The sequence below is a fragment of the Pinus tabuliformis genome, chromosome 2_1, assembly GCF_031772625.1.
Source record: "Pinus tabuliformis cultivar Carrire ecotype Pingquan chromosome 2_1, CPIR1, whole genome shotgun sequence".
NCBI classification, from domain to species: Eukaryota; Viridiplantae; Streptophyta; class Pinopsida; order Pinales; family Pinaceae; genus Pinus; species Pinus tabuliformis.
The window spans coordinates 896638772-896663651 of NC_142299.1; the positions used below are offsets into that span (position 1 = coordinate 896638772).

Sequence of the window (24880 nt, forward strand, 5' to 3'; positions counted from 1 at the left end):
TGAAGGGGACAACACCAGTAAACTACACTACGGATATCGTACAAGGAGCTGGTCATTGTATTGAAGTTTACTGCGCTGTCTTGCATACCAGGTTCCATTGTTTCCTTACTGCTGTAGCCTCTGTCAATAAATATGAAATGATTGTTCTGGTTTACATTCTTGGCACTGTATGTACACTTGAGACAAAACATCACAAGCTACACCTACAGAAAGGTGCCATAGAATTAATTGACAAAACACACCAGTGACAAGTCCAACCAAAACTCAGTATTTTATTGGGAAGTCTAAGGAAAATCTGTGTGCAGCTGCTTTGAAACAATTTATTGCTGCCGTCGTGTTTTAGATTTACTCCCGCCGGAAGCTGCTAAGTCACCTTGCTTACGCAGTACGTTTTCCGCACTTCATTTCTGGGTTAGGGTCGAGTTTTCCTTTCTAAAAAACGCAGTCAATGGCATAAAAATTTTCGAATTCTGTTCCGGGTATAGCTTCGAATTTGAATGCTCGTTTTGTCTTTTGGTGATTATACGTTCATGCATTTAAGCATCTGCGGCATAGTCTTTCGCGTTTTGGAGGCCGAGTGTCATCCCATCGCAGTCATCTGCGTCTTTTTTTTGTTTGGCATCTTTCCTTTGGCGTTAAACACAGGGTTACATTGCCCAGCATCTGGTGTCCGCTTGCTCATCGGTTTTCTCAGACTCCATTGAGGCCGCATTTCATTTGATTTCTCGTTTCCAGGTTTTGGGCACGCCTGCAGTCATTGTCTTCGTTTTCATCAAAATTTCGTTTCGATTTATTTCCTCAGAGCAGCGAATCCTGAAGCCTGTCAGTCGTTTTGCTTTCTCTTTCGTTGAGTCTGAGTTTGCGTCTCTTCTGGCTGCCATCCTTTGCGTGTTACCCCCGCCGTCCAAGCACTGAGCCGTATCGCTGCACCCTCGTTTTGGTCATTTTCGAATTCATTTCATCCGCTTTGGTTATGCGTAGGTGGTAGCATAGTTAGGGTTCAGTTTTATTAAGTTTCGACCTTAGTTCATTTAGATTTTAAAAATTGTAGTTTAAATGAAATAAAAATAAAAATAAAAAAGGGGTTAAGGGTAGGTTAGCAATAGTTAGGAGTTAGTATTTTTTGTTTTCACTTTAGATTTTAGTTTTGTCTATATTTAAAATAGTTTTTTTTTTTTTTTTAATGTTTAGTTCTTAGATTAAAATCTAGTCAAACTTTGGTTTTTATTAGATTAGATTTTAAATAGATTTTTAGATTTTAGTTTTATTTTTGTTTTAAAATATAAAAAAAATAAAAATAAATAAATAAATGGTCCTTTAGATTTTAGATTTAGTTTTAAAGTTTTCATAGTTTAGATTTTTATTTTTAAAAAAAAAAAAAAAAAAAAAATTTAAATAAATCGAAAAGCATAAAAAAAAAAAAAATTTGTGGGGAATTGCTTTGGTCACCTTCAGTTGCTTGTCATTATATATCTTTCGTGCTGAAGTCTGAATATGAAAGAAGTATCTGGTGTCACTGTCATTTAAGGCAATTTATTTCTCTTAGTGGCTGGACATCATTGTTGAGTTCCATGATCTTTGTGGTTTACTGAATATTTAAGCATTTTTCAGGCTATTTGATGATAAGTGATCGTTTTTCATGGTTTTATATTCTATATCAGCTAACAAGTAATCACCTTTTAGGCACTGGTCTATCAAATCAATAAAACCATTTTAGTGCATCTCTTCTCCCGGCTCAGCTGTTGTGGCAGTTGGCCTTTATTTTTCCTCAGGGTCTACCCCCCTTAGCCGTGGGAGACAGGCTTAAACGGAGAGACCGGGGATCAGAGTGACAGCCCCTGGTCTGAGCGTTGTCGTGTCATTTCGCGCGACAACATTTTTTGGCGCCGTTGCCGGGGACACTTTGTTCTCGGCGTTTCAACGACTTTTCATGCATCTTCTCATCTTCTCATCTCTCACTTGAGCTGGCAGATTCAATATTTTGGCATCTTTTCATCACATATCAGCAGCATCTCTTCGGTGTGTTTCTTGTTTGGGTGGCGACTCCATTTTTCTTATTTTTCCCAGACAAGAAGCCTACCGCATATCTGTTTGTTGATTGCTTCTCGGATCTTAGAATCAGATTTGTTGTTCAAGTGGCGACTCCACTTCTTTCATCTTTTGATTTTCTTGAGCAAAGATCTAGTTCTATCATCCCTTACTGTTCATCATGGATTATTCATATAAGCCATGTCATTTTACTGATAATCTTCATGATCTTCCGAAAGAGGCCATTGGTAAATTACTTAAGTTCTCGGGTGATGATTCGGTCGCTGTTAAAAGGCATTTAAACATGTTTACTTGTGTAATGATCTTATATTGTAGATTCCCTCAATATAATAATGAAGATTTCAAAATGCGTCTATTTGTCCGTTCTTTAGAGGGTGAGGCCTTGAATTGGTTTAATAACTTTCCTGATGATTTTTTCACTTCTTTACAAGACATTCTCAATGCTTTTAAAGATAGATATGATAGTCCAAACAACTTGCCTTCTACTTCTAAAATTGTTGAACAGAAAGAAAGTAATTTAGCTGTTGAAGAAAGATTTCAAGGACAGAATGTGTCATCCACCGGAAATATTGCAGATCATCATAGTGAAAAATCAGGGATAAATGACAATGAAAAGGAGGAGCAAAAGCAAATAATACAAGATTTAAAGATGCTGGTGAAAAATCTGGAAAGTAACCAAACTAATCTTATCAATGATGTTAAAACTTTACGCACCCATCTGGAAAAACGTAATAAGGACATTGAAGACACGCAAAATCAGCATGCTAAGGAAATTGAGGCCATGAAAATTAAATATGAAACAGAAATTAGAAGCATGCAAAGCAAGATGTCAGTCTTAGAGGAAAATATGGTGACCATGAAAGTTGATCATGATAGGGAAATTGACTCTATGACATTCAATCATAACAATCAGTTGGCTGACATGCAAGCGAATCATAAAGAAGAGATAAAATTCATGCAACATTGCTTGATGGACATAGAGGAAAAGAATGATAAGGTAATAAAACACATGCAAGAAAACCATGCCATGCAAATTAGCGCTATAAGGGATGAATGCTCTAGTCAGATTGATGCCATTAGAATACAAGTTCAAAAGATTCAACAATGGTCAGATGATAAGAGAAACCAGGAGCCTTCTCATTTGCCGCAACAAGTTCCATCTTACTATGAGGAGGTCATTAGGTGGATAATTGAAGATGATCCAGATAAGCTTAAAAACGATAAAAATCAGATGCAAGACACAAACGGAATTAGCATGCATATCTTACACACTTCATCTGATAGTTTCGAAACAGAAAGTTCCAGATCATCAGTAATCGATCCTGCCAGAAAGAAAAAGCGCAAGAGGAAGAAGATTAGACGAAGATTTGATGCATCAGACGGCCGTGAGCAGCTTGATTTTCGGATAGGAAGGAGTCCTACCATATGCAAAATTGGACGTGGCACATCCGACAAGCAGCCGACAGATTTGCCTGAAAGCAGGCAAATGCTCAGTATGCACTATATTGAACACATCTGATGCCGTGAGGTATTTTTTGTATTGTATTTCTAACTCTACTCCTTGTCTTTTCAGCATTTCATTTCTGTTTTAGGATTAGATTTACTTTTCATGTTATTAGATAGTTAATAAATGAAGAGCTTTTAATCTTTCCTGTGCTTAATGTATATGTTGATTTTTTTGGGATGGACGCTACTTATTTTTGTGTTGTATGGATGCAGATTCTGGATTCTCACATTCCTGCAAGCAGCAACGTGTCCCCAAGTAGAGCCAGATGCTGACCCCTACTGGTCAACTACCCATGTAGTGCACCCCGTTTTTTCTTGACAGAAAGAAGCAGCACCTGATCAGCATGTCCGTGCCATCCTGCCATCATCAGCAGTTTGATCTTTTTGTTTGTAAACCCAGTCTGCATGTATTAACTGTAAATAATCTTAGCAGACATGAAGTCATGTATGTAATTTGCCTAGGTGGACCTAACTTTCTGATGATAATCTACGTCCCGGAAGGTTTTTTGTCTCACCGATCCACGGATCGGCAGAGTTTTCCTTCAAACCTGACCCCAAAGCCGGGATTGATTTTGTCATTAGAACTTTAGGAATCCTAGTGTGTTGATCTGCTAGATTATCGTTGTGTCGCAGAGCTGGGTGTTTTGTGAGGGTCTGTATTAAATGGGTTTGTCCCTTAAGATGTAATTTTGTAAAAGTCATGATATAATGTGTCCTGAGGGTCGAGAAATGTTTTAAATCCCCTCATGAGTCCTAAGTCCTAGGTCCTAGGTGATGTTTCCGAAGGTTTAGTTCAGTGATCCATTTTAAAATGAATTAAAAAATTAAAAAATGAATAAAAATAATAAAATAATGAAAAATAATAAAAAAAATTAAAAAATCAAGCAAAAACCCTAACTAATAAAATAATAATATTTTAATGTTAATAAATCAACGGATGAGATCAAGAGATGTCTTGATCCTCATCAACGGTCGAGATCATTTCTACATGGATCACTTGAACTAGCCGTTAGGATCATTTCCTTTATATAGGGTCTTAGGGGGTCATTTCAAATCATTCTGATCTGTGAGTCTGTACTGAAAGCTCTCTTGTAAACTGATTTCTGATTAATAAAAAGACTTTGGGGTTCAAGCTGGCTGGTGTTACTCTCTGGAATTGCTGTGAGGTGTTTGCTTTTCTGCATATTTCAGTTTTCAACAGTTAAAATAGCTGATTTTTTTCAGAGCATTGTGAGTACAGGTATCTTGCTCACGTGCTAGGGTCTGAATGTTGTAGGGTTTCTGGAAAATGGCAGGTATCTCCATTTTCTCTTGAAATCTAGCAACATCTCTTGCCCTTTTTTTTGCTGATGCTTGCTTGAGGTGTGCAGGAAACTTTTAGGTGAAGGTTATTTGTGGGCGTTTGGGGAAGTTCTGGGCTGAACCAGCCGACTCCCACAGGCTGTTCTGTGCAGAGCCCAGCTGATTGTGCCCTGGGTTAATTATTTCAAGTTCATTCCATGTTTTACATTGAGAAATTTTTCTGATTTACAGTGAAGTTCACAGTGAATTTTCTTCTGATATTTCAAGAACATTACTGTCATTATGGTTAAATCTGGCTGTTCCAGAGCTTTAAAATTTTGATTTGAGGTTAGTTTTGAAGGGTTTCACTTTAAACTCTCGCATATATCGTTGTGTGGCTGTAGCAGGGGTTAAACACTGAATTTTGAAGGGGACAACACCAGTAAACTACACTACGGATATCGTACAAGGAGCTGGTCATTGTATTGAAGTTTACTGCGCTGTCTTGCATACCAGGTTCCATTGTTTCCTTACTGCTGTAGCCTCTGTCAATAAATATGAAATGATTGTTCTGGTTTACATTTTTGGCACTGTATGTACACTTGAGACAAAACATCACAAGTTACACCTACAGAAAGGTGCCATAGAATTAATTGACAAAACACACCAGTGACAAGTCCAACCAAAACTCAGTATTTTATTGGGAAATCTAAGGAAAATCTGTGTGCAGCTGCTTTGAAACAATTTATTGCTGCCGTCGTGTTTTAGATTTACTCCCGCCGGAAGCTGGTAAGTCACCTTGCTTACGCAGTACGTTTTCCGCACTTCATTTATGGGTTAGGGTCGAGTTTTCCTTTCTAAAAACGCAGTCAATGGCATAAAATTTTTTCGATTTCTGTTCCGGGTATAGCTTCGAATTTGAATGCTCGTTTTGTCTTTTGGTGATTATACGTTCATGCATTTAAGCATCTGCGGCATAGTCTTTCGCGTTTTGGAGGCCGAGTGTCACCCCATCGCAGTCATCTGCGTCTTTTTGTTTGGCATCTTTCCTTTGGCGTTAAACACAGGGTTACATTGCCCAGCATCTGGTGCCCGCTTGCTCATCGGTTTTCTCAGACTCCATTGAGGCCGCATTTCATTTGATTTCTCGTTTCCAGGTTTTGGGCACGCCTGCAGTCTTTGTTTTCGTTTTCATCAAAATTTCGTTTCGATTTATTTCCTCAGAGCAGCGAATCCTGAAGCCTGTCAGTCGTTTTGCTTTCTCTTTCGTTGAGTCTGAGTTTGCGTCTCTTCTGGCTGCCATCCTTTGCGTGTTACCCCCGCCGTCCAAGCACTGAGCCGTATCGCTGCACCCTCGTTTTGGTCATTTTCGAATTCATTTCATCCGCTTTGGTTATGCGTAGGTGGTAGCATAGTTAGGGTTTAGTTTTATTAAGTTTCGACCTTAGTTCATTTAGATTTCAAAAATTGTAGTTTAAATGAAATAAAAAAAAAAAAAAAAAGGGGTTAAGGGTAGGTTAGCAATAGTTAGGAGTTAGTATTTTTTGTTTTCACTTTAGATTTTAGTTTTGTCTATATTTAAAATAGTTTTTTTTTTTTTTTTTTTTTAGTTCTTAGATTAAAATCTAGTCAAACTTTGGTTTTTATTAGATTAGATTTTAAATAGATTTTTAGATTTTAGTTTTATTTTTGTTTTAAAATATAAAAAAAAAAAAAAAAATAAATAAATAAATAAATGGTCCTTTAGATTTTAGATTTAGTTTTAAAGTTTTCATAGTTTAGATTTTTATTTTTAAAAAAAAAAAAAAAAAAAATTTAAATAAATCGAAAAGCATAAAAAAAAAAAAAATTGTGGGGAATTGCTTTGGTCACCTTCAGTTGCTTGTCATTATATATCTTTCGTGCTGAAGTCTGAATATGAAAGAAGTATCTGGTGTCACTGTCATTTAAGGCAATTTATTTCTCTTAGTGGCTGGACATCATTGTTGAGTTCCATGATCTTTGTGGTTTACTGAATATTTAAGCATTTTTCAGGCTATTTGATGATAAGTGATCGTTTTTCATGGTTTTATATTCTATATCAGCTAACAAGTAATCACCTTTTAGGCACTGGTCTATCAAATCAATAAAACCATTTTAGTGCATCTCTTCTCCCGGCTCAGCTGTTTTGGCAGTTGGCCTTTATTTTTCCTCAGGGTCTACCCCCCTTAGCCGTGGGAGACAGGCTTAAACGGAGAGACCGGGGATCAGAGTGACAGCCCCTGGTCTGAGCGTTGTCGTGTCATTTCGCGCGACAACACAAGGAATGAAAGTACCTCCCTTGCTAAGAGGGAGTGTTGAAATTGGGTAGCATTAGGATGCACTCTCACATGCCCTTGGTGCTAGGCTTGTGAGAGAGAAACGCTCATAAAGTGTGATGTTATGAGCGTGTGGGCTTTGTACCCAAAGTGATGGGGTTGTGTACCATGGGATTTACTTCATGGAGGATGCCACAATCTTGTACCAGCTATGAAATTCCAACATCCTTGAGTGTTTTGATGTGGAGGGGGAGCAATCGTGGGACTTGATTTACCCCTTTCCTCAACCTATTTTTACCACCCCTCTTTTGTGCCTTTTCCTTCATTGATTTTCTTTTGCAATTATGGTTATAGCTTGGGCTACACGCTTTCACTAATCCATCATTGACCCCTTAAAGATGAAGTGTTTCATTGTTCATCGGGGTTCGGATAATCAAAGTTCATTTTATTTAGATATTTCATGCATTACCCAGAAACTAGGTGAGGGCTAATGAGAGGGGTAGAGCTAACTAGGCTTTTGTCCACACACTTTCATTTAACCCTGCCAATCTTTTGCATTTTAACATTATGGCTCGTGCTCCTTCCTTTCTTTCTACTGAATCAACCTCTTGTGGAAAACTTTCCAAGCCCCTACTCGGGAATGAGAAAAACAGGGAACCAATACTGGTGATAGCTAACATCAACTCGAAGATGGGATGTGCATTTAAGAGAGAAATGGAAGGTGCTAAGTATGGATTACCATGGACACACAACATCAATTAGAGCCTCCTATTTTTGCACCTCCTAAACAATGAAAGAAAGGCCTCAAGGAAGGTTACACTGGAGTAGGGGCAGGTGATAACCACCAAGGTGAAGCATGGGAACAATAGTACAACCAAAAGCAGTCTATCATCCAATTCAATCTGTGAGCCATACAAGAATGCCCTTACAGGTTAAATGAAAGCAATTGAATACAAAAATGGTTGATGTGCATCATACTTGATGACCTACCTTCATCAGATGAGCAGGCTATATGTAAAGAAAGCACTGACTGAAGCATGGATGAGAGGCATCTGAGGCTAGCTATCTATGGATCATCATAGGGCTGTTGGCTGGCAAGCTGAACAATATGAGAAAAAAATTCACCTAGGTTTTACCCACATGGGTAGGTAACAATCCCCAATCCTAATGAACAAGGCATGATACACTCCTAATTGTAGGACTATGGGACAGGTTCTGGTTCTTCTGGCAGACAATTCGCTATTTGACAATGAACATAAAGCCGCTCATTAATGCAATTTAAGATTTTAATATTCAACTTTAAGATATATATTCAATTCTAGATTCTATAATCTAAAATCCTAAACTAAAATTTATAATTTGTTTGACTTATTGCAATTTATTGGTGGCAATCATTTGGAATCTACTTCCATGTATTGCAAAGGCTTACAGGAAGAACCTTTACCACATTTTTGGGTCAATCCATGTAGCTTTGAAGTATACTTTAAGCTCATAGATCTCTGTACTGATCTATGATCTATCTTTAGGAAGGAAAGGACATTGATGGACAACTCATAAGGGGGGATCTCTCAATATCTATAATTATTTACTGAAAGAGTGATGAAGCTCTAGCATATGAAGTAGTACCAACCCCTTGATTAGCAAGCTGCATGGAAGATTGAAAAGCAAGATATAGTTGTATCTTTCAGCCTGAGTGAAAATCGGCCTAGCAATCCTGCATATTTCTGAATTGGATCAAATAACTTGGTTGAGGAAAAGATTACCAGATAACAAATTATGTAAACCATACTCAGTTGCAATGACTACTAGCCAAAGATATGTCCTCAACTCTGTGTCATATAGAAATTAGCATTTTCATTGAAGGATAATTCTTTGCAACCTAACCAAAGAGTAGCAAGGAAGCCTGATTTATCAAATACCTTCAAGATATTAGAGGCTATCCACTATTATAGGAAAACTGTGCACAGGATGCACAAGGCTGTCCTGTGCCTACATGAACAAAGATAGAAAAGTAATCGCAAGAGAAGTGAAGGGTGACAGGAAAGACGGGAATATTCTCAGATTTGAGAATGATTTTAATACTACTCATCTAGAATTACAACAGCAGATTCAAGACTAATATTTTCCAGAGAGATGGGTACAGTAAGTGGAATGCAAAAAAGGAAAATGAAACTGATGAGATCCCTAAGAGGCCGGTGTCCTAATTTCCAACAAATCATGCAAATTTGTATTATGACTTAACATGACTCAACCTTTCTAAATTTTAAGATCTAGAGAATGAATTCCATGAAATAAAAGTTTCCTTGGAAACTTCTAATTTCAAAGTGTTCACCAACTCAAAATCCCTGTTAAGGGATATCAAGAGAATATACCTAGCACTGTAAAAGTATGATGGACCTCAATCAGAAAAAGTTGACCATAAATTTAGTTCAGTGGCTGTTTCACTGTAATAATGAACTTAAATAACCCAATTTGATAGCCATCTCTCTCAATCTGCTCAATTATAGTGCTTTAACTCCTGGAAAATCCCATTCAACATCTAGAAAAATCATAAGAACATAGAAAGCACCTGAAGCGGTCCACTTGTTGGTTTTGGGGTGTTCTTGCTGACCATCTGCTAACGGCTTGAGAACTCTCCACTCTCAACAATGTTACAGGTAGGTTTTGAACCTCTTGACTGCAGACATCACATATTTTGTTCCCCTTTATGGTAAACCATTTCACTGCACATTGCTCATGTGCAAGTGCAAGTTCACCTTTGCAACTGCATTCCATTTTAAGAGTCTCGCCTCCTTCACAAAGAGCATCCAAGCAAATTCTACAAACTGCTTCTTCTTCAGGAATTTCCTCACTGCCATCTTCATTGCCTGTGTGTTGGTAATATTAGGAAATACTTCCCAAACTAAAGCTTTTTAACAAAAATTAACTTTGTATATTCAAATAATCTGAAATACTCAGTAAAACTGCAGCATATAACCAATTTAAAACTTTAAAACATTGCAATTGTAAAAGCCAAGCTACGATGAAAGAGATGAACCAGAATCTTCTGCTGAAATTTCCTTTGGGCTAGCAACATTTCTACCCTCCATGACACGAGGAGTATTGGGTTTGACCAGCATGACAGCACCTGTGGTGTTTGTTCTCCTCAAGCTGCTTACTTTATTGTTTAAGGGTGCTGACAATGAACGATAAAAATTTCCTCTCGCATGCTGTTTCTGTCAAGTAATAAGCTTGGTTAACATAGTCACATTGGATCAGTGTTGATAATATCGGTATCGGGAAAATATCGGCGAGGGTCCAGAAAATATCTTATCGGCAATATCGGCAAAAATATCGGCAATATATCGGCAAATATCGGCAAGCATAAAAAATGCATAATATATTCATTTTTTTCAGATTTTTAAACATATAAAGCAATAACAACATGAAATAAACACATTGGCACATAAATATGAAGAAAACACTGATATATATGATGTCAAATAGAAATGATACATCAAAGGCAATGCCAAATCCTGCTGATCCCTGATAATTGTCCATTCAAGGACTCAAATGTGGAGAACCAATACAAAATAACATCACATATATAAAAGTATCTCATCATCATGAGTTATATGTAGCACAACAAATAAAACTAGCAGCTATCTATCTGAAATCACTGCCCTCTCCCCCTTTTACGGGAAAACATGATGGGCTGTTTGCCAAGCCTGCCCCTAGTAGTAGGAGGCCCTGAGCCTGCCTCTGCACCTAATGTCAAATAATGAGTGTTAGGTATGGGGCTATGCTCTCCTATATCTATAGCAGATGGTGTTGATGCTGATGCTCCCACAGTGTCCTCCTCCTCCTCCTCCTGCTCCTCCTCTGAGTGCTGCTGCTCCTCTGACTCCGAGTCCTCCTCTTGTTGCCCCTGCTCTAATAGATTATTTGCCACTGGCTCTAACCATGAAGGTGACTCCTCCAAGAGGGGCTCCCCAGACTCCACCCTCCACGGAGACAGACATCAATATTGTCTAAGCTAAGTCACATGACACGAGGACACGAGACACGGAGGACACGTAAATACGAATATTCAATATGAAACACAACGACCTGGAAACAAGACACGGGGGACACGTTTTATCTCTCTCTCTATATATATATATACACCAAAATATAGTTTTTTATCCATATTAAATTGCAGGTTGCAGCTTATCTAATCAAATTAAAATATAGTTACTTCTCAAAGTTCATAGTTCACTTTAAAAAAATAAATAGAATCAAAATTTACTATTTAGAAATTAGAATGTGATATGCTTGGTCTTGATTCTTGAATATTCAATGTTCAAGATTCATGTACAACTTACAAGCACATAAGAAAATAACTAAAGCCTAATCCTATTGATTTCCTCTGCCCCTCTAGCGAGAAAATGCCACAGCTTTCCCTTTCCCTCTAGATGTAGATGTTGGTGCTGGTGGAGTTGGCAATGGAGTTTGCTATGCTCTAGAAGTTGAAGAACTAGAAGTAGGAGCTATAGGAGGTAGACCACGTCCTCTACTGGTGGCAGGGGTAGCCCGGGCAGGTGGTGTCACCTGGAAACATTACAATCTCCCAATCCTAAAATCCTAAAAAACTGATAAGTCTGCTGCATTTTGAATGAAATCTAAAATTCTACTTTCTCCATATGAAATACAATGAGGCCGGAACCACTCTCAAACATCCTGAGTCATTTCATGGTAATGTTAAAAATTTAAGTAAAAGGATGAAAATGAAGATTAAGGAGAATGTCACTTTTACTTTAAGAATTTAACATTACCATGAATAGCATATCAATACTAGGGCCTAGAACGCTCAAACCCTCCTTGGCAGCAACCACATAGCTCTCCCCTTCCTTCTCCAGTAATCAGAAATGAAAATGATATGAAAAAAAACCAAAATCGGATTTTTATAGGCCGTGCAGAAATTTTTTACACGCACCGGGCGATATTTTCGATTGTCGCGCAATATTTTCCAAAATATCGGCGATATTTCGGAAATCGCGCGATATTTTCAAAAGCCGAAAATATCGCGATATTTTGTCGGCGATATATCGGCTCGCCGAAAATATCGCGATATTTTCGAATATCGCCGATATCTCGGTGATATTATCAACACTGCATTGGATTATTAGAGGCAAGAGTGGTCTTTCACTGGAAGTGGAAAGTATTTCTAAAACTGAAATGAATAGAATCTTTCGCTCAAAATTAATTAAGCTGAAAAAATAGCATACAGACAGAATAAAAGTCAATCCTAGCATTCTGGATACACAGTTATGCAAGAGTTGGCTGAGGTAAACGCCTCTACTACATCTTGAAAATTCCGTCAAGAACAAACAGAAAATACAATAAAAAAAAAAAAAAAAATACTATACTACATAAGCCCACTGGAGCTTCACCTTGTTGATCAATATCTTACAACATTCAATCATGGAGGAGGTTTTTAATTGTAAAAAATAGAGTCAATATTATAGTTTTTGGGGGGAGGTGGGTGTGGGATAGGGGTGGTTTATAGGTATTGGGGGGCATAAAAAGTGGTATTCTGTAAAAATATGGGATATCTATTAAAAATAGGGATTACTTTTAATTAGAAAGATGTATTGGGCTGGCGGGGGGGAGAGGGGGGTTCAACAAAAGTATTTTTGGAGGCTTTATCAATATCTAATGAGATTGGGGGTATTCTTTAAATGTCCCATGAACATAGGAGCTATGATACAGGTTGAATATGTGGAGACCCCATGCATAAGCTATGGTATATAATTTACATAAGCAACACCCTATTAATTCCCATGCATAGTTTACAGTAAAATTCATCCTCCAATGATGATATAATCATTAGATAAGATAAAATAATTTTATTAAAGTCTAACAAATGATCATGAAAATAGGTCAATGGGATTAAAGGACACAACCAATATGAATATAATGTGGGAATGCAAGTGCAACTCCTACAAAATGCCAAAACAAATATAAAGAAAGGAATCTACATAAGTATAACATCAGATTATATGTATAAAACCGTGACAAAGGTATAGTGATACAAAAGACTAAATGAGTTCGTCCAAGACTGGAAAGGTGGACAACTCAAAAACTATCGAGAGAGAGAGATTTAGAGAGATCAGACGATGACGCTGATGATGTCAAGGTCTCTTGAGTCTAATGCCCGAAGGTAAAGGGGGCAAACTAGACATTGGCTCATTGCCCAAGTCCTCTTGAACCGTCAATGGGGTCGGAAGAACCATCCTAGGGGGGATGTACGAGCGAGGGATACTCTTAGCATCTAAAGTCGTATGACGGAAACTCCAAATGGATCTCTAGCTGCTCTTTTGGAACGTTGAGGTAGTCTAATGGGCGGGAGGTACTCTACATTGGATCCATCTAGAGCTGATCTCTCTAACACTTTGAGAACATGTGGCCTAATGTATGGTTGGGCACCTCCAAAACAGTCTCAATAATATCAATTGGTCTCTCTGAGGGGGAGGCTGACAAGAAATCCAAGGTCTCCCCATGCTTTTGTCTCGTGAACTCTGGAACTTTGCCCACTACTTGTTTCTTGGATCTAACAGATCAACAAGGACGTATGAGATGATCATGCTAACCATCCCAGGGCATGACATGGCATGCAAGAGTTAAGATTTATAGCTGAAGATCTCCCTAAAGAAGAGAGCTAAGCATCTATGGTCCTAGTACTGATAGAAAGTAGAAAGGGAACTCCTCGAGTCCCTATGGAGGCAATGATAGCATCCTCTAATCTCATAGTATGTGGGACACCTAAAAATTAGGTGCATCTCTAACTACATCTCCAAAAGGTGGCACACCTTGAAAATCCTATCAAATCGTGGTATATGGTGATCCATCTCTATCCGAAGTCAATGGGAGTTGACCCAAAGTTGTCCCAAAGAGATCTTGAGCGAGTACATCCAATGCCCACATGTATAAAGGGGCAAACAATAATGCCATCCTACAACTCCAAAAAGTGCTCTAGGAAGAAGGACATCTTCAAGCCCAGGCATGTCAAAATTAAGGTACAGGTGCCCTGTATGTACAATTTGTAGATATCCTCTCTAACAACCTGATCTAGTACTTGTCCAGTCAAAAAGAGATGGCTTGACGCATCAAGGGAGAATCTAAACAGGGTAAGGTACCCTAGGGAAATAGTAATAGACTTGAGAAGTTGAGATGCCTCTAAGAACCAACCTCATGCATAGCCTAAGGGAGGATCTAAAGCAAGAGCCTTCGATGAGCAAACTGCAAAGTAGAGGTAACTCTCTCTCCTAGTGGCAGATTTTATGAGAGATTGAACTATATGAAGGAAAGAGACCAAGCGGAAAATGACCTTCAAGCAAAAAGGGTGGACACCAAACTCTGCCTGAATGGTGGCTATAAAATTGTCCACTCACAAGGGATGAAGCACCTAAGACGCAAGGTTTGTACTCTCTCTAACCTAGTCTAATCTATCTACGAGAAGCTCAATACCTAAATCTCAGAGCCATAGAGAATTGTGAGTCTGATAATCACCTCCAAGAGATCGAGTTTGGTACAGATGTCCTGAAATAGCCCCTACAAGCATTGTGTTTTGATGAGGGCCAAGGAACCATATCGTTTACAAAGTCGAGGCTAGAGAGCTTGCCACAAACCAAAACAAGGCACTATAAATTGTACTCCCCAATAAGTGCAAATTGTGGTGGTCTCAATCTATGTCCCCCACTAGTAGAAATGTAAATCTATAAGAGAGATCTTCAATGCGTTGAAGATCAAAACCTTAGTGTTACCCAAGTTGATTGTCAATTGTCAAAGGTCACAAAAACTGCCAATATATCGATTTGTCTTTGTAGAACCTTAAGAGTAGAGACCAGCAAGACCAAGTCATCGATGAATAGGAGTAGGGACAAAACCTAATGTAGAAGACAGCCATTCCCCTTGTGGGTATGCTCATGGAAGAAGGACTCTAGCTTAATGATATAGATCCCAATGAGGGTCGTTGAGAGGGGGCACCCCTGTTTTACCTCGATGGTACTTTGGATGAAGTCAAAAAGACCGTGTTTCAACATGAGGCGTCCCAACTCATACAATCTCGTGATGGCTACCAATAGGTCTCAAATATGTTAATGCCACCGAGTCTCCAGAATAATGCCTCCCTCAAGATTGTGTCTAACGCTTTCTAAAATTCTACCAAACAACTGTAAACCTTTGAAGAGCGATGATGAACCTCCTCAATAATAGCTCGGAGTGTGATGATGCGATCAATCATCTAGTAGTTGGGGTAGAAATTTGCTTGTCCTCTAGGCCCGAGATGACGACTCTCCAACTCCTTAGAAAGCCACTAGTGTAATGGCATAAAGCTTGGAGAATGTAAGACCCACCATGATAGTGCGTAGTCGTTTAAATCATAACTGCTCCCTAATTTGTGGATCAGATGAATAATGTGTCTACTATAGGACGGGGGGAAAGCCTAAACATACCACATAATTAAAAAACACATGTGTAGAAGCACACAAGTCTTAAATATGAGCACCATACTATTTATTTAATAATCTATTATGCCATATATTTTAGATTGTGTATGTTAAGTTGAATACATTGCAATTTGTGGTATACATATGTTAATTATATAAGTGCAATACCTTACCTATCATTTCTTATCTTCACAACCTTTTATCTACAAATGGCTAATTAGGTCATTACAACATGTAAGAGAAGATGGCTCTGTTACCCTGTCTGTTAGCAAGGGTACATACACTTTTCAATGCAGCGTACATCACCATTGTAAGCCCAAGGTCACAAGTCAAAAGCCATATAAAAACCATGTGAGGCCCTATATTAGTATAATGTCCCTAACTAAGATTCCATCAACAGTTCTCATGGCACCTTTTTACAAACACCTTTAATGCAGACATTTTGTTAAACACTTAGGATGTAAGACAAAGAACCCTTTTGTTGTTGAGTCATTTCATCAAACGGTGGATGTGCAAACTAGGACTCATGTATATGCAAGGATATTTTTGTTAAATTCTTACTCAGCAAACAAATGCCATGAGACTCAGCCAACCTTTTCTTATATAACATACAATTTTTTTTGCAAACTTGGCATAAACCCATTACTTGATAAATAACTCTAATACTTCCAAACAAGCAATGAAAAACGTAGCCAATTTTGTATTAACATAGAACAGATCGGTACATGCCAATTATTTTATTAGAACTTGGCATTGTTTGACTATTTCAGTGGTTGGAAGTGATGGTGCTGGAGATGGAAATATACTACCTCCAAAGAGGATTTCTTGGTCCACCAATTGATCCTTGAAATGCACCAATCTGCTACAACGACATAGTCAATTGTTCCTCAATAAATCCTTACAAGGAATTCATCCCTTGGCCACAAATTGTTAAAGCACTTCTGCTATAATAGATGATTGATAAAGAAATTGGCCTGGGACATGAGGAGGGAATTATCCATATGCAAGACAATCAAACTCATCCACTAGAAGACGGATCTCAATTGGTATTACTTTATTTTCTTGTTGTAGGGCATTAACTTGATCCTATTATAGAGGAACTCAGCCCTATTTGTGTTAAAATTTGGTAGCTTCGGGATGAATTTCTCCTAGACGAAATCATATCTTTTAGTTTTGTTTGAACCACCTATAATAAAAATTCATTTCTAACAATTCTAATATGAATTTCCAAAAATAGTAAGTCACATTTCAATTTGGAAGTGACTTTCCAAAAATAGAAAGTCATGTCTAAATGATTAAAGATGATCTCAACATATGGAATCCACTTTAAAATCAAATCAATCATAATTATACAAGTCAAGAATTAATATTTTATCCTTACTAGTATTATTATTATTATTATTATTATTATTATATTATTATTTATAAAATAGTATAAAGTCATTCACCTTTAATGGATTAATAAAAAAGAATTCTCAATAGTCTCATGGAATAAGTCAATTAAATTGAGAATCTCTTACTTAGCAAATCGAACCTCTCTCTTGGAATAAAATAGTAACTCCACACTTAAGAGAATGTAACTCTCTCTCACTAATTCGATGTATGGCAAAAGTGTAACTCCTCCTCATTAAATGCACTTATAACTCCCTCACTCAATTCAATTTGAAACTCTCACCAAATATTCTCTCATGTCTAAGTGCAACTCTCTCTCTCCCTATTTTGAAGTGTAACTCTTCAAGACAAGTGTACAACTCTCTCTATTCTTGGGATGACTTACACTTCTTTTCAAGTAAGTCCTCCCTCATAGAATTTGATTCTCCTATTATTGATTCAAGGCATGAATTCATTTTGTAACTCCTCTCCTTTATCATCTATTTAAGCAAGAGAAAATGAGAGTTGAGAGTAGCATGTTCATTGTGAAGAAGGAGAGTAAGTGTTGAGCGTGTGCAAGAGAAGCGTGAGAGCAAGTGAAGAGTAAGAGAAAGGGAAGAGTTGAAGCAAATGTAGGAGGAGATCTTCAAGCAAAGAGCAAGAGCACTTCAGCTGCAAGTTGATCAGACATTCGTGACTTTATTCATTCTCGTTCTCTCTCTGTGTACTTTGCTGAACAACTGAAGAAATCTAATAGAAGAGGAATCATTTGGGTTTTCCCCCTTGATGGATTTTGCCTTGGTCATTGGACCTAAATCTCAATGTCTCATATTTGTGTTTGGTTGTCTTCATATGATCTTTAAGTTTATGTTCTATCTACAACTGTTGATATGAAAAGTTTTGAAGAAGTAATCTCCATTCTAAGTAATTGTATAGCATAGAACATTTAGTTTTTTGCAAAGTACTTTCAAGTCTCAGCATAGAACATTCAATTTTCTGCAAAGTACATTCAGTTTTATACAAAGTACGTTCATCTTTCTACAAATTACATTTTGTTTTCTGCATAGAAATTTCAAGTTTTTGCAAAAAAAAATTAAGTTTCTGCATAGAACTTTCAGATTTTAACATGGTATCAAAGCCTCGGTGAAAACAAGTCCAAGGAGACCAGAGATCATGTAACAGCCCTTGTCAAAAATCCATGTAATAAAGTTAATAAAGGAAAAATAATAACCAATGTCATGAGACACATATTCCAAGCTAAAAGTTGGGCAAAAAGCATAGCGATGGGGATCACTTATGATTAATTAATGGCTATGAAAATTGGCAAAGGCTTTGAAAAGGCAAAGTGGCATTAATTAGCGTTTTATTTATGAAAATAATGGAAAATAGGAGAAAAGGGAGGTGAAAGGTCATAGGTTGCATGTGAAGAGGAAAATGAAGGAAAAATAATGGAAAATTAAAGAAAATAGAGGCCTCATTAATAAAAAGGCTTCTGAGGATCAGTTTGTAGCTTTTTGTCAGTTCAGTTTTGGAGCTCTCACTTTCTACTCTCTCTCTCTCATACTCTTAGACACTTACAGTTTTCTTGGAGTACTCTTGAAGGAGTGTGGCATACTTGGGATTTGAATCAAGAAGGCAAAGGAAGAGCATGAAAGCGCAAAAGGACATCGGAATCAGCAGCTACAGCGGGTTTTTCTTGCAGATACCGAGTTGCATGTATGATTTCCTTGCTAGTTTTGGCATTCATGGCACATGCATGTGGTTTCTTGGCCATGATGTGTCATTGACATGGAGGATTGTTTGGATTGACAGTAGTTTTTCCGAGCCTCGCCATTTCTTGGATAACCATGGTGTTGTGGGTTTCTTTCCTTTTGTTTTATGGTTGGTTCTCATGTTACTTTCGCTGTGGGTTGTTATGCAACCAACTCACAAATAGATAGATCAACGACTTAAAAATTATCCTCTTCAAGGGGGAAACCTCCTTTACATTACATAAATGAACAATTCTTGGATCATACAAATGACAAGACCTCCTTTGTATATATAGGAGTCTAAGGGGTCACAATATAATCAGAGCCTACATAACAATAATAATGTAAGGGCAAAAGAATAACAATAGTAGGCTTCTCTAGAGCACAACAATAACAATATGGGGGCTACATGGGCCCAACAATAACAATAAGGGGGATACACTAGTATTATAAGGACCTAACATGCCCCTCTTTCAAAAAAGTTTTGTCCTCAACCCTTGAGTAGTTCTGGATGTTTCTGTATAAAATTCTCATCCTCCAATGTGGAATCTTCAGTGGGTAAATTCTTCCACTTAATGAGATACTTTGAAATTGATCGATTCCATAGCTGTCAGGTTCTTGTTTTTGTGACTGTTTCAAGCTCACATGTGATTTATCTTCCTTCTTCAAGTTCTGGCAACATTGTTTGAACTGGAAGCTTGTCACCTATAACCTTCTTTAAGCATGAAACATGGAAAACAGGGTGTACTCGAGAAGATGCAGGCAGCTCCAATTTGTATGCCATAGTACCAATCTTTTGCAATACCTTGTAAGGACCGTAGTACTTGGATGATAATTTATTATCCTTTTTAGCTTGCTACATTTGTTTGTATGGTTGTAGTTGTAAAAATACCCGGTCACCTACATCAAAACTTCTTTCACTACGATGTTGATATGCCTTTGTTTCATCCGATTTCGTGCCAGAGTGAGGTTATCCTTTAAGAGTTCGAGAACTTCTTGTTGATGCTCAGTGTGATCTTCCACTGCTTGAACCTTAGAATTTTCTCTTAAAGATGATGTGATGGATGATGGATGATATCCATAAAGTGCCATATATGGGGTCATTTTTGCTGCAGTATGGTAGGAAGTGTTATACCACCATTCAGCTAGAGGTAACCACTTGACCCATTGTGTTTGTTTGTCAGATACAAAGCAACGAAGATATCCTTCCAAACATTTGTTCACTCTCAGTTTGTCCATCAGATTGAGGATGATAAGATGAGCTATGAGCTAATTGAGTACCAAGACAAGAAAATAATTCCGTCCAAAAATTTCCAGTGAAAATGGGATCTCTGTCACTTACTATAATCTTTGGATTTCCATAAAGCTTTTGAATTGTTTCCATAAATGCAGTAGCAACTGTTTTGGCTTTAAAAGGATGAGATAATACACAAAAGTGTGCATACTTGGTAAGTCTATCAACTACCACCATGATGACACTCTTTCCTTCAAACTTGGGTAAATCCGTGATAAAATTCATTAACACCTCCTCCCAACTCTGACTTGGAATGGTTAAAGTTTGTAGCAGACCCGGGATCTTAACTGTCTCAACTTTATTTTGTTGGCAAACCAAACATTCTACCACAAATTTCTGAATATCAGATTTAAGACCATCCTAAAAAAATTCCTTCTTGACCCTATGGTAAGTTTTTAAAATCCTTAGTGTCCTCCTAAGGGAGAGGTGTGCAATTCCAAAAGAATCTTTTGTTTGAGTTGGGAATTCTTACAAAGATATAAGCGATCTTTGTACCATAATGAATCATTTTTCCAACTAAATGTATCAGATGTACTCGGATCTTGCTGCAACTTTTGAATGAGTGACCACACCTCTTCATCATTCTTCCATTCATCCCTTGCTTCGGTTATCCACTCAGGTTGGATAATAGAAATGGCACAAAGCAATGCTTCCACATCCTCATCCTTTCTTGAGAGTGCATCTACAACAACATTTTGCTTCCCTTTTTTGTAGATGATTTCAAAGTCATAATCCAACATCTTTGTCACCCATTTTTGTTGTTCTTCTGAAGATAATCTTTGTTCCAAAAAGTATTTAAGACTATCATGATCTGTTTTTACCTTGAAGTGTATTCCCATTAGGTAAGGTCGTCATTGCTTTAGTGCATGTAGTATTTCCAACATTTCCTTCTCATAAATAGGTTTGTGTAAATACTTTCCTTTGATTGGACGACTTTCAAAAGCAATGGGTCTTCCTTCTTGCATTAAAACAGCACCAATTCCATTTCCTGAAACATCATATTTCACAGTAAAAATTTTTGTTAAGTCTGGTGTAGCTAAGACTGGTGTTTGACACATTGCCTCTTTAAGATGTTCAAAGGCCTTCGTTGCTTTTGGAGTCCAAGAAAATGCATCTTTCTTCAGTAATGATGCTAGAGGTGTCGTTATTCTCCCATAATTCTTAACAAACTTGTGATAATACCCTGTCAACCCGAGAAATCCTCGAAGATGCTTTATGGTTGTGGGAATTTTCCATTCCTTAATGGTTGTAATTTTGTTAGGGTCTACCTTAACACCTTCATGAGATACAATATGACCGAGATATTCCACCTCTTGTACTCCAAAGAAACATTTGGAGGTTTTTGCATATAATTGTTTCTTCGCCAATAGTTTGATCACCCTATCAACATGTTGAACGTGATCCTTCCAAGACTTCTTGTAGATTAGTATATCATCAAAAAATACTAACACAAATTTTCTAAGTAAGGGTTTGAAAATGAAATTCATCAAACCTTGAAATGTGGAAGGTGCATTAGTAAGGCCAAAAGGCATGACCAAAAATTCATAATGACCCTCATGAGTTATGAATGTTGTTTTCGGAATGTCTTCAGTCTTCATTCTAATTTGATGATATCCTAAACAAATATCCAGCATGGTGAAGTAAATTGTTCCATGTAATTCATCCAACAATCCATCAATGATAGGAATGGGAAATTTATCTTTAATAGTGAGCTTGTTGAGTTCCCTATAATCTGGACACATACGCCATAATCCATCCTTATTGTGCACAATAACCACTGGAGCAGAGAAAGAACTTTGACAAGGTTGAATTATACCAGTCTCTAGCATCTCTGCAACCATACATTCAATTTCACTCTTTTGGGCATAAGGATATCTGTAAGGTCTAATGTTTGGAGGAACACTTCCTAGAATCAAATGAATTGCATGATCATGATCACGAATAGGTGGGAGGCCTTTGGGAGTCTCAAACACCTTGGAATGATTGTCCAAGACTTTTTGGAGATCTGGAGAAATAGATGATTTCAATGTTTGAACCCCTAGTGAGCATAATTGTGCAATTACGCCCCGTTGTTATTTCTTCAGAAGCTTTGTCATGCCATTAGAGTTGATTATCTTTCTTGGTTTCCCTATGATACCCCTTAATTCAACTTCCTTTCCTTCCCAAAAAAAATTCAAGAAAAGTTCTTGAAAATTGAAAGCTATCATCCCCAAAGATTGTAACCATTGGACTCCTAATACAACATCAGCACCACCCATTGGAATGGAAAGCATTGAACTATTCAATACATATTCCCCCATGGTTAGCTTGATATTATGGCACTTTCCATAGCAATTTATAGTTCCTCCATTTGCAACCATCACTTGACACTCTGGTGCTGGATATAGGAAGCAATTCAATTCCTTGGCTATCTTACAATGAATAAAATTATGGGTACTACCCGAATCAATCAACACTATTACCTTTTTCTTCTTAATATATCCTTCTATCTTGAGAATTTGAAACGTGGTAATTCTTGCCAATGCACTACAAGATATGGTCAGATTCATTTCTTCTTTCTCTGGGGTTGGTTCCTGGTATATATCATTCTCTTTTGATGTTTCTTGTTCCTTTTCTTCCTCCTCTTCATAATCTATGTAAAATAATTTCTTCTCAGCACACTTATGACCTTTAGTTTATTTGTTATCACCACTGTAACAAAGCCCTTTTGCTCTTTTTCTCTCCAATTGTTGTGGTGTCAACCACGTAGGTTGTGGAAGACTAGGAGCAGCAACACTTCCATCTTTACAGTTGCGAGTGGTAGACTTCCTTGTTGCCATAATTTTGCTTTCAACTTTTCTTGCCACCTTGAATGCCTTTTTCAATGAGTCAGGTTCCCAAAGGTCAACCTCATGTTGGATGTTATCTTTTAAAGTCCCTATGAAGACATCAATCCTATGCTCCTCTGGAATATCAGTTACCCTAATATTCAATTTTTGGAAGTCTTCAATGTGCTCCGTCATTGAACCCTTTTGTTTGAGATTTATCAATTGGCTAAAGAAGGTGTTGCTCTTTGTATCTTCATAATATGCTATCATTTCCTCTGTAAAAATTGACCAAGTGAGAAGTGATTTACGAGAACAAAGCCATCTATACCATACAAACTGATTGGGTTCTAAATATGGAGATGCAATACATACCTTTTGTAAAGGTTGCACATCATATAGATCAAAATATTGCTCCATCTGTAGTATCCAAGTTACCGGATCCTTGCCATCAAACTTCCTCATATCTATCTTTGGAATGTGGTGGTTCTTAAACCCCACATTGGAGTCTCTAAAATCATAATTCATATTCTTTTTGTCTTCATCATGATTTTCATGGATTGCCTTGTCACCATTGGGAAGGCTTTCTTCTAGCAACTTTGTCAAATCTTCCTTCAACCCCTCTATCTTCACATTCATCATTGCTTCCATGTCTGCTTTTAACCCATCATTCAAAACTCCCACGTCCCTTTTCATACCATCTATCTTAACTCCCATGTCCCTTTTTATACCATCTATCTTAACATTCATCATGGCTTCCAATTCATTTTTTGTTACTTTTTGCGAGAGCGAAATTTGTTGCACTTGGTCTCGTAAATTTGCTATATCATGCTACATTTCTTCCTCTTCTTCATGCGTCATAGAAGAGCTTTTTGGTTGCTTACTAGGTGTGTCCATTTTTTTGTTTCGAGGCATTTTGGAATCAAACAATGATATCTATGCTTCAATATGCCCCTTGAATCACTTCAAACTAATTTTTCAAACAAAAGTTATGCAAAAAATACACACCTTTTTCTTGTGTTTTAGGAGATCAATATTGCAATTGTCGTATCTCTGTAATTGTGAATCTCCAAGATCTGAAATTTCTTCCTGTGGTAGCTCTCTGAGTCCTCTTTCCAACCCCACAAGTCTAATCGAGATTGGATTCCTCAATAAAGAGTTATGTCAAATCTCCCACAATGACCTGATTATGGACTGATTCAGTAGAGCGACATTGTACGGGATGCCACGTGTTATTGTTTCAACCTTCGGGCCTAAAATTGCTACACAAAAAACTACAATCTGTGCACTTTCAACCACATTTTACAGAATTCAAATCCAATGTCTGAAACGAAAGTTATGACGATTTTCCCTAGGTCACATGTTTGAGACAGAATTCTGAAGCCCCGCAAAAACCCTAACTTACTCGGAACACGAAGTTCTTTGAGATTTCGGCTCCACGTGGTAAAAGTTTTAGTTTCTTAAGCCTCGTAGAAAAAAAGTTATAGAGAAAATGCCAAGATGACCTGTTTGAAGAAGCGAAACCCTAGAATCCAAAGCTCTGATACCAAATGTTATGCAACCAGCTCACAAATAGATAGATCAACGACTTAAAAATTAGCCTCTTTGAGGGGGAAACCTCATTTACATTACATAAATGAACAATTCTTGGATCATACAAATGACAAGACCTAATTTGTAAATATAGGAGTCTAAGGGGTCATAATATAATCAACGCCTACATAATAATAATAATGTAAGGGCACAACAATAACAATAGTGGGCTTCTATGGGGCACAACAATAACAATATGGGGGGCACATGGGCACAACAAAAACAATAAGGGGTATACACTAGCATTATAGGAACCTAACATGGGTTGAGTTACTAGTTCCTAAAGCCTTGGTTGGACAAACGCTCTGGAAGCCCTGTAACAGCTTGGGTTGAGTTACTAGTCCTGGAAGCCTTGGTTGGACAAACACTCTGGAGCCCTTGGTGGGTCGAGTTATTAGTCTTGGAAGCCCTGGTTGGACAAACACTCTAGAGACCAGCAACAGCTGTGGGTTGAGTTACTAGTCTT

The 24880-nt window shown here is 37.6% G+C and overlaps 1 protein-coding gene across 5 annotated transcripts in view; it reads right to left on the minus strand.

Moving 5' to 3' along the window:
* LOC149203541 (uncharacterized) overlaps positions 1-24880 on the minus strand; it is a 216204-nt gene that overhangs the window by 99145 nt on the left and 92179 nt on the right. For 4 of the 5 annotated variants that reach the window (XR_016253962.1, XM_089403490.1, XM_089403489.1 and 1 more), the window contains exons 3-4: positions 10171-10348; positions 9703-10000 (exon numbers count right to left, since the gene is read on the minus strand). Coding sequence is in view for 4 of the 5 variants with exons in the window: in XM_089403490.1 (XP_089259616.1) it covers positions 9703-10000; positions 10171-10348 (476 nt within the window). In the remaining variant the exon portion in view is untranslated. The remainder of the gene's footprint in view (positions 1-9702; positions 10001-10170; positions 10349-24880) is intronic. The other variant, XM_089403488.1, reaches the window with a different exon arrangement.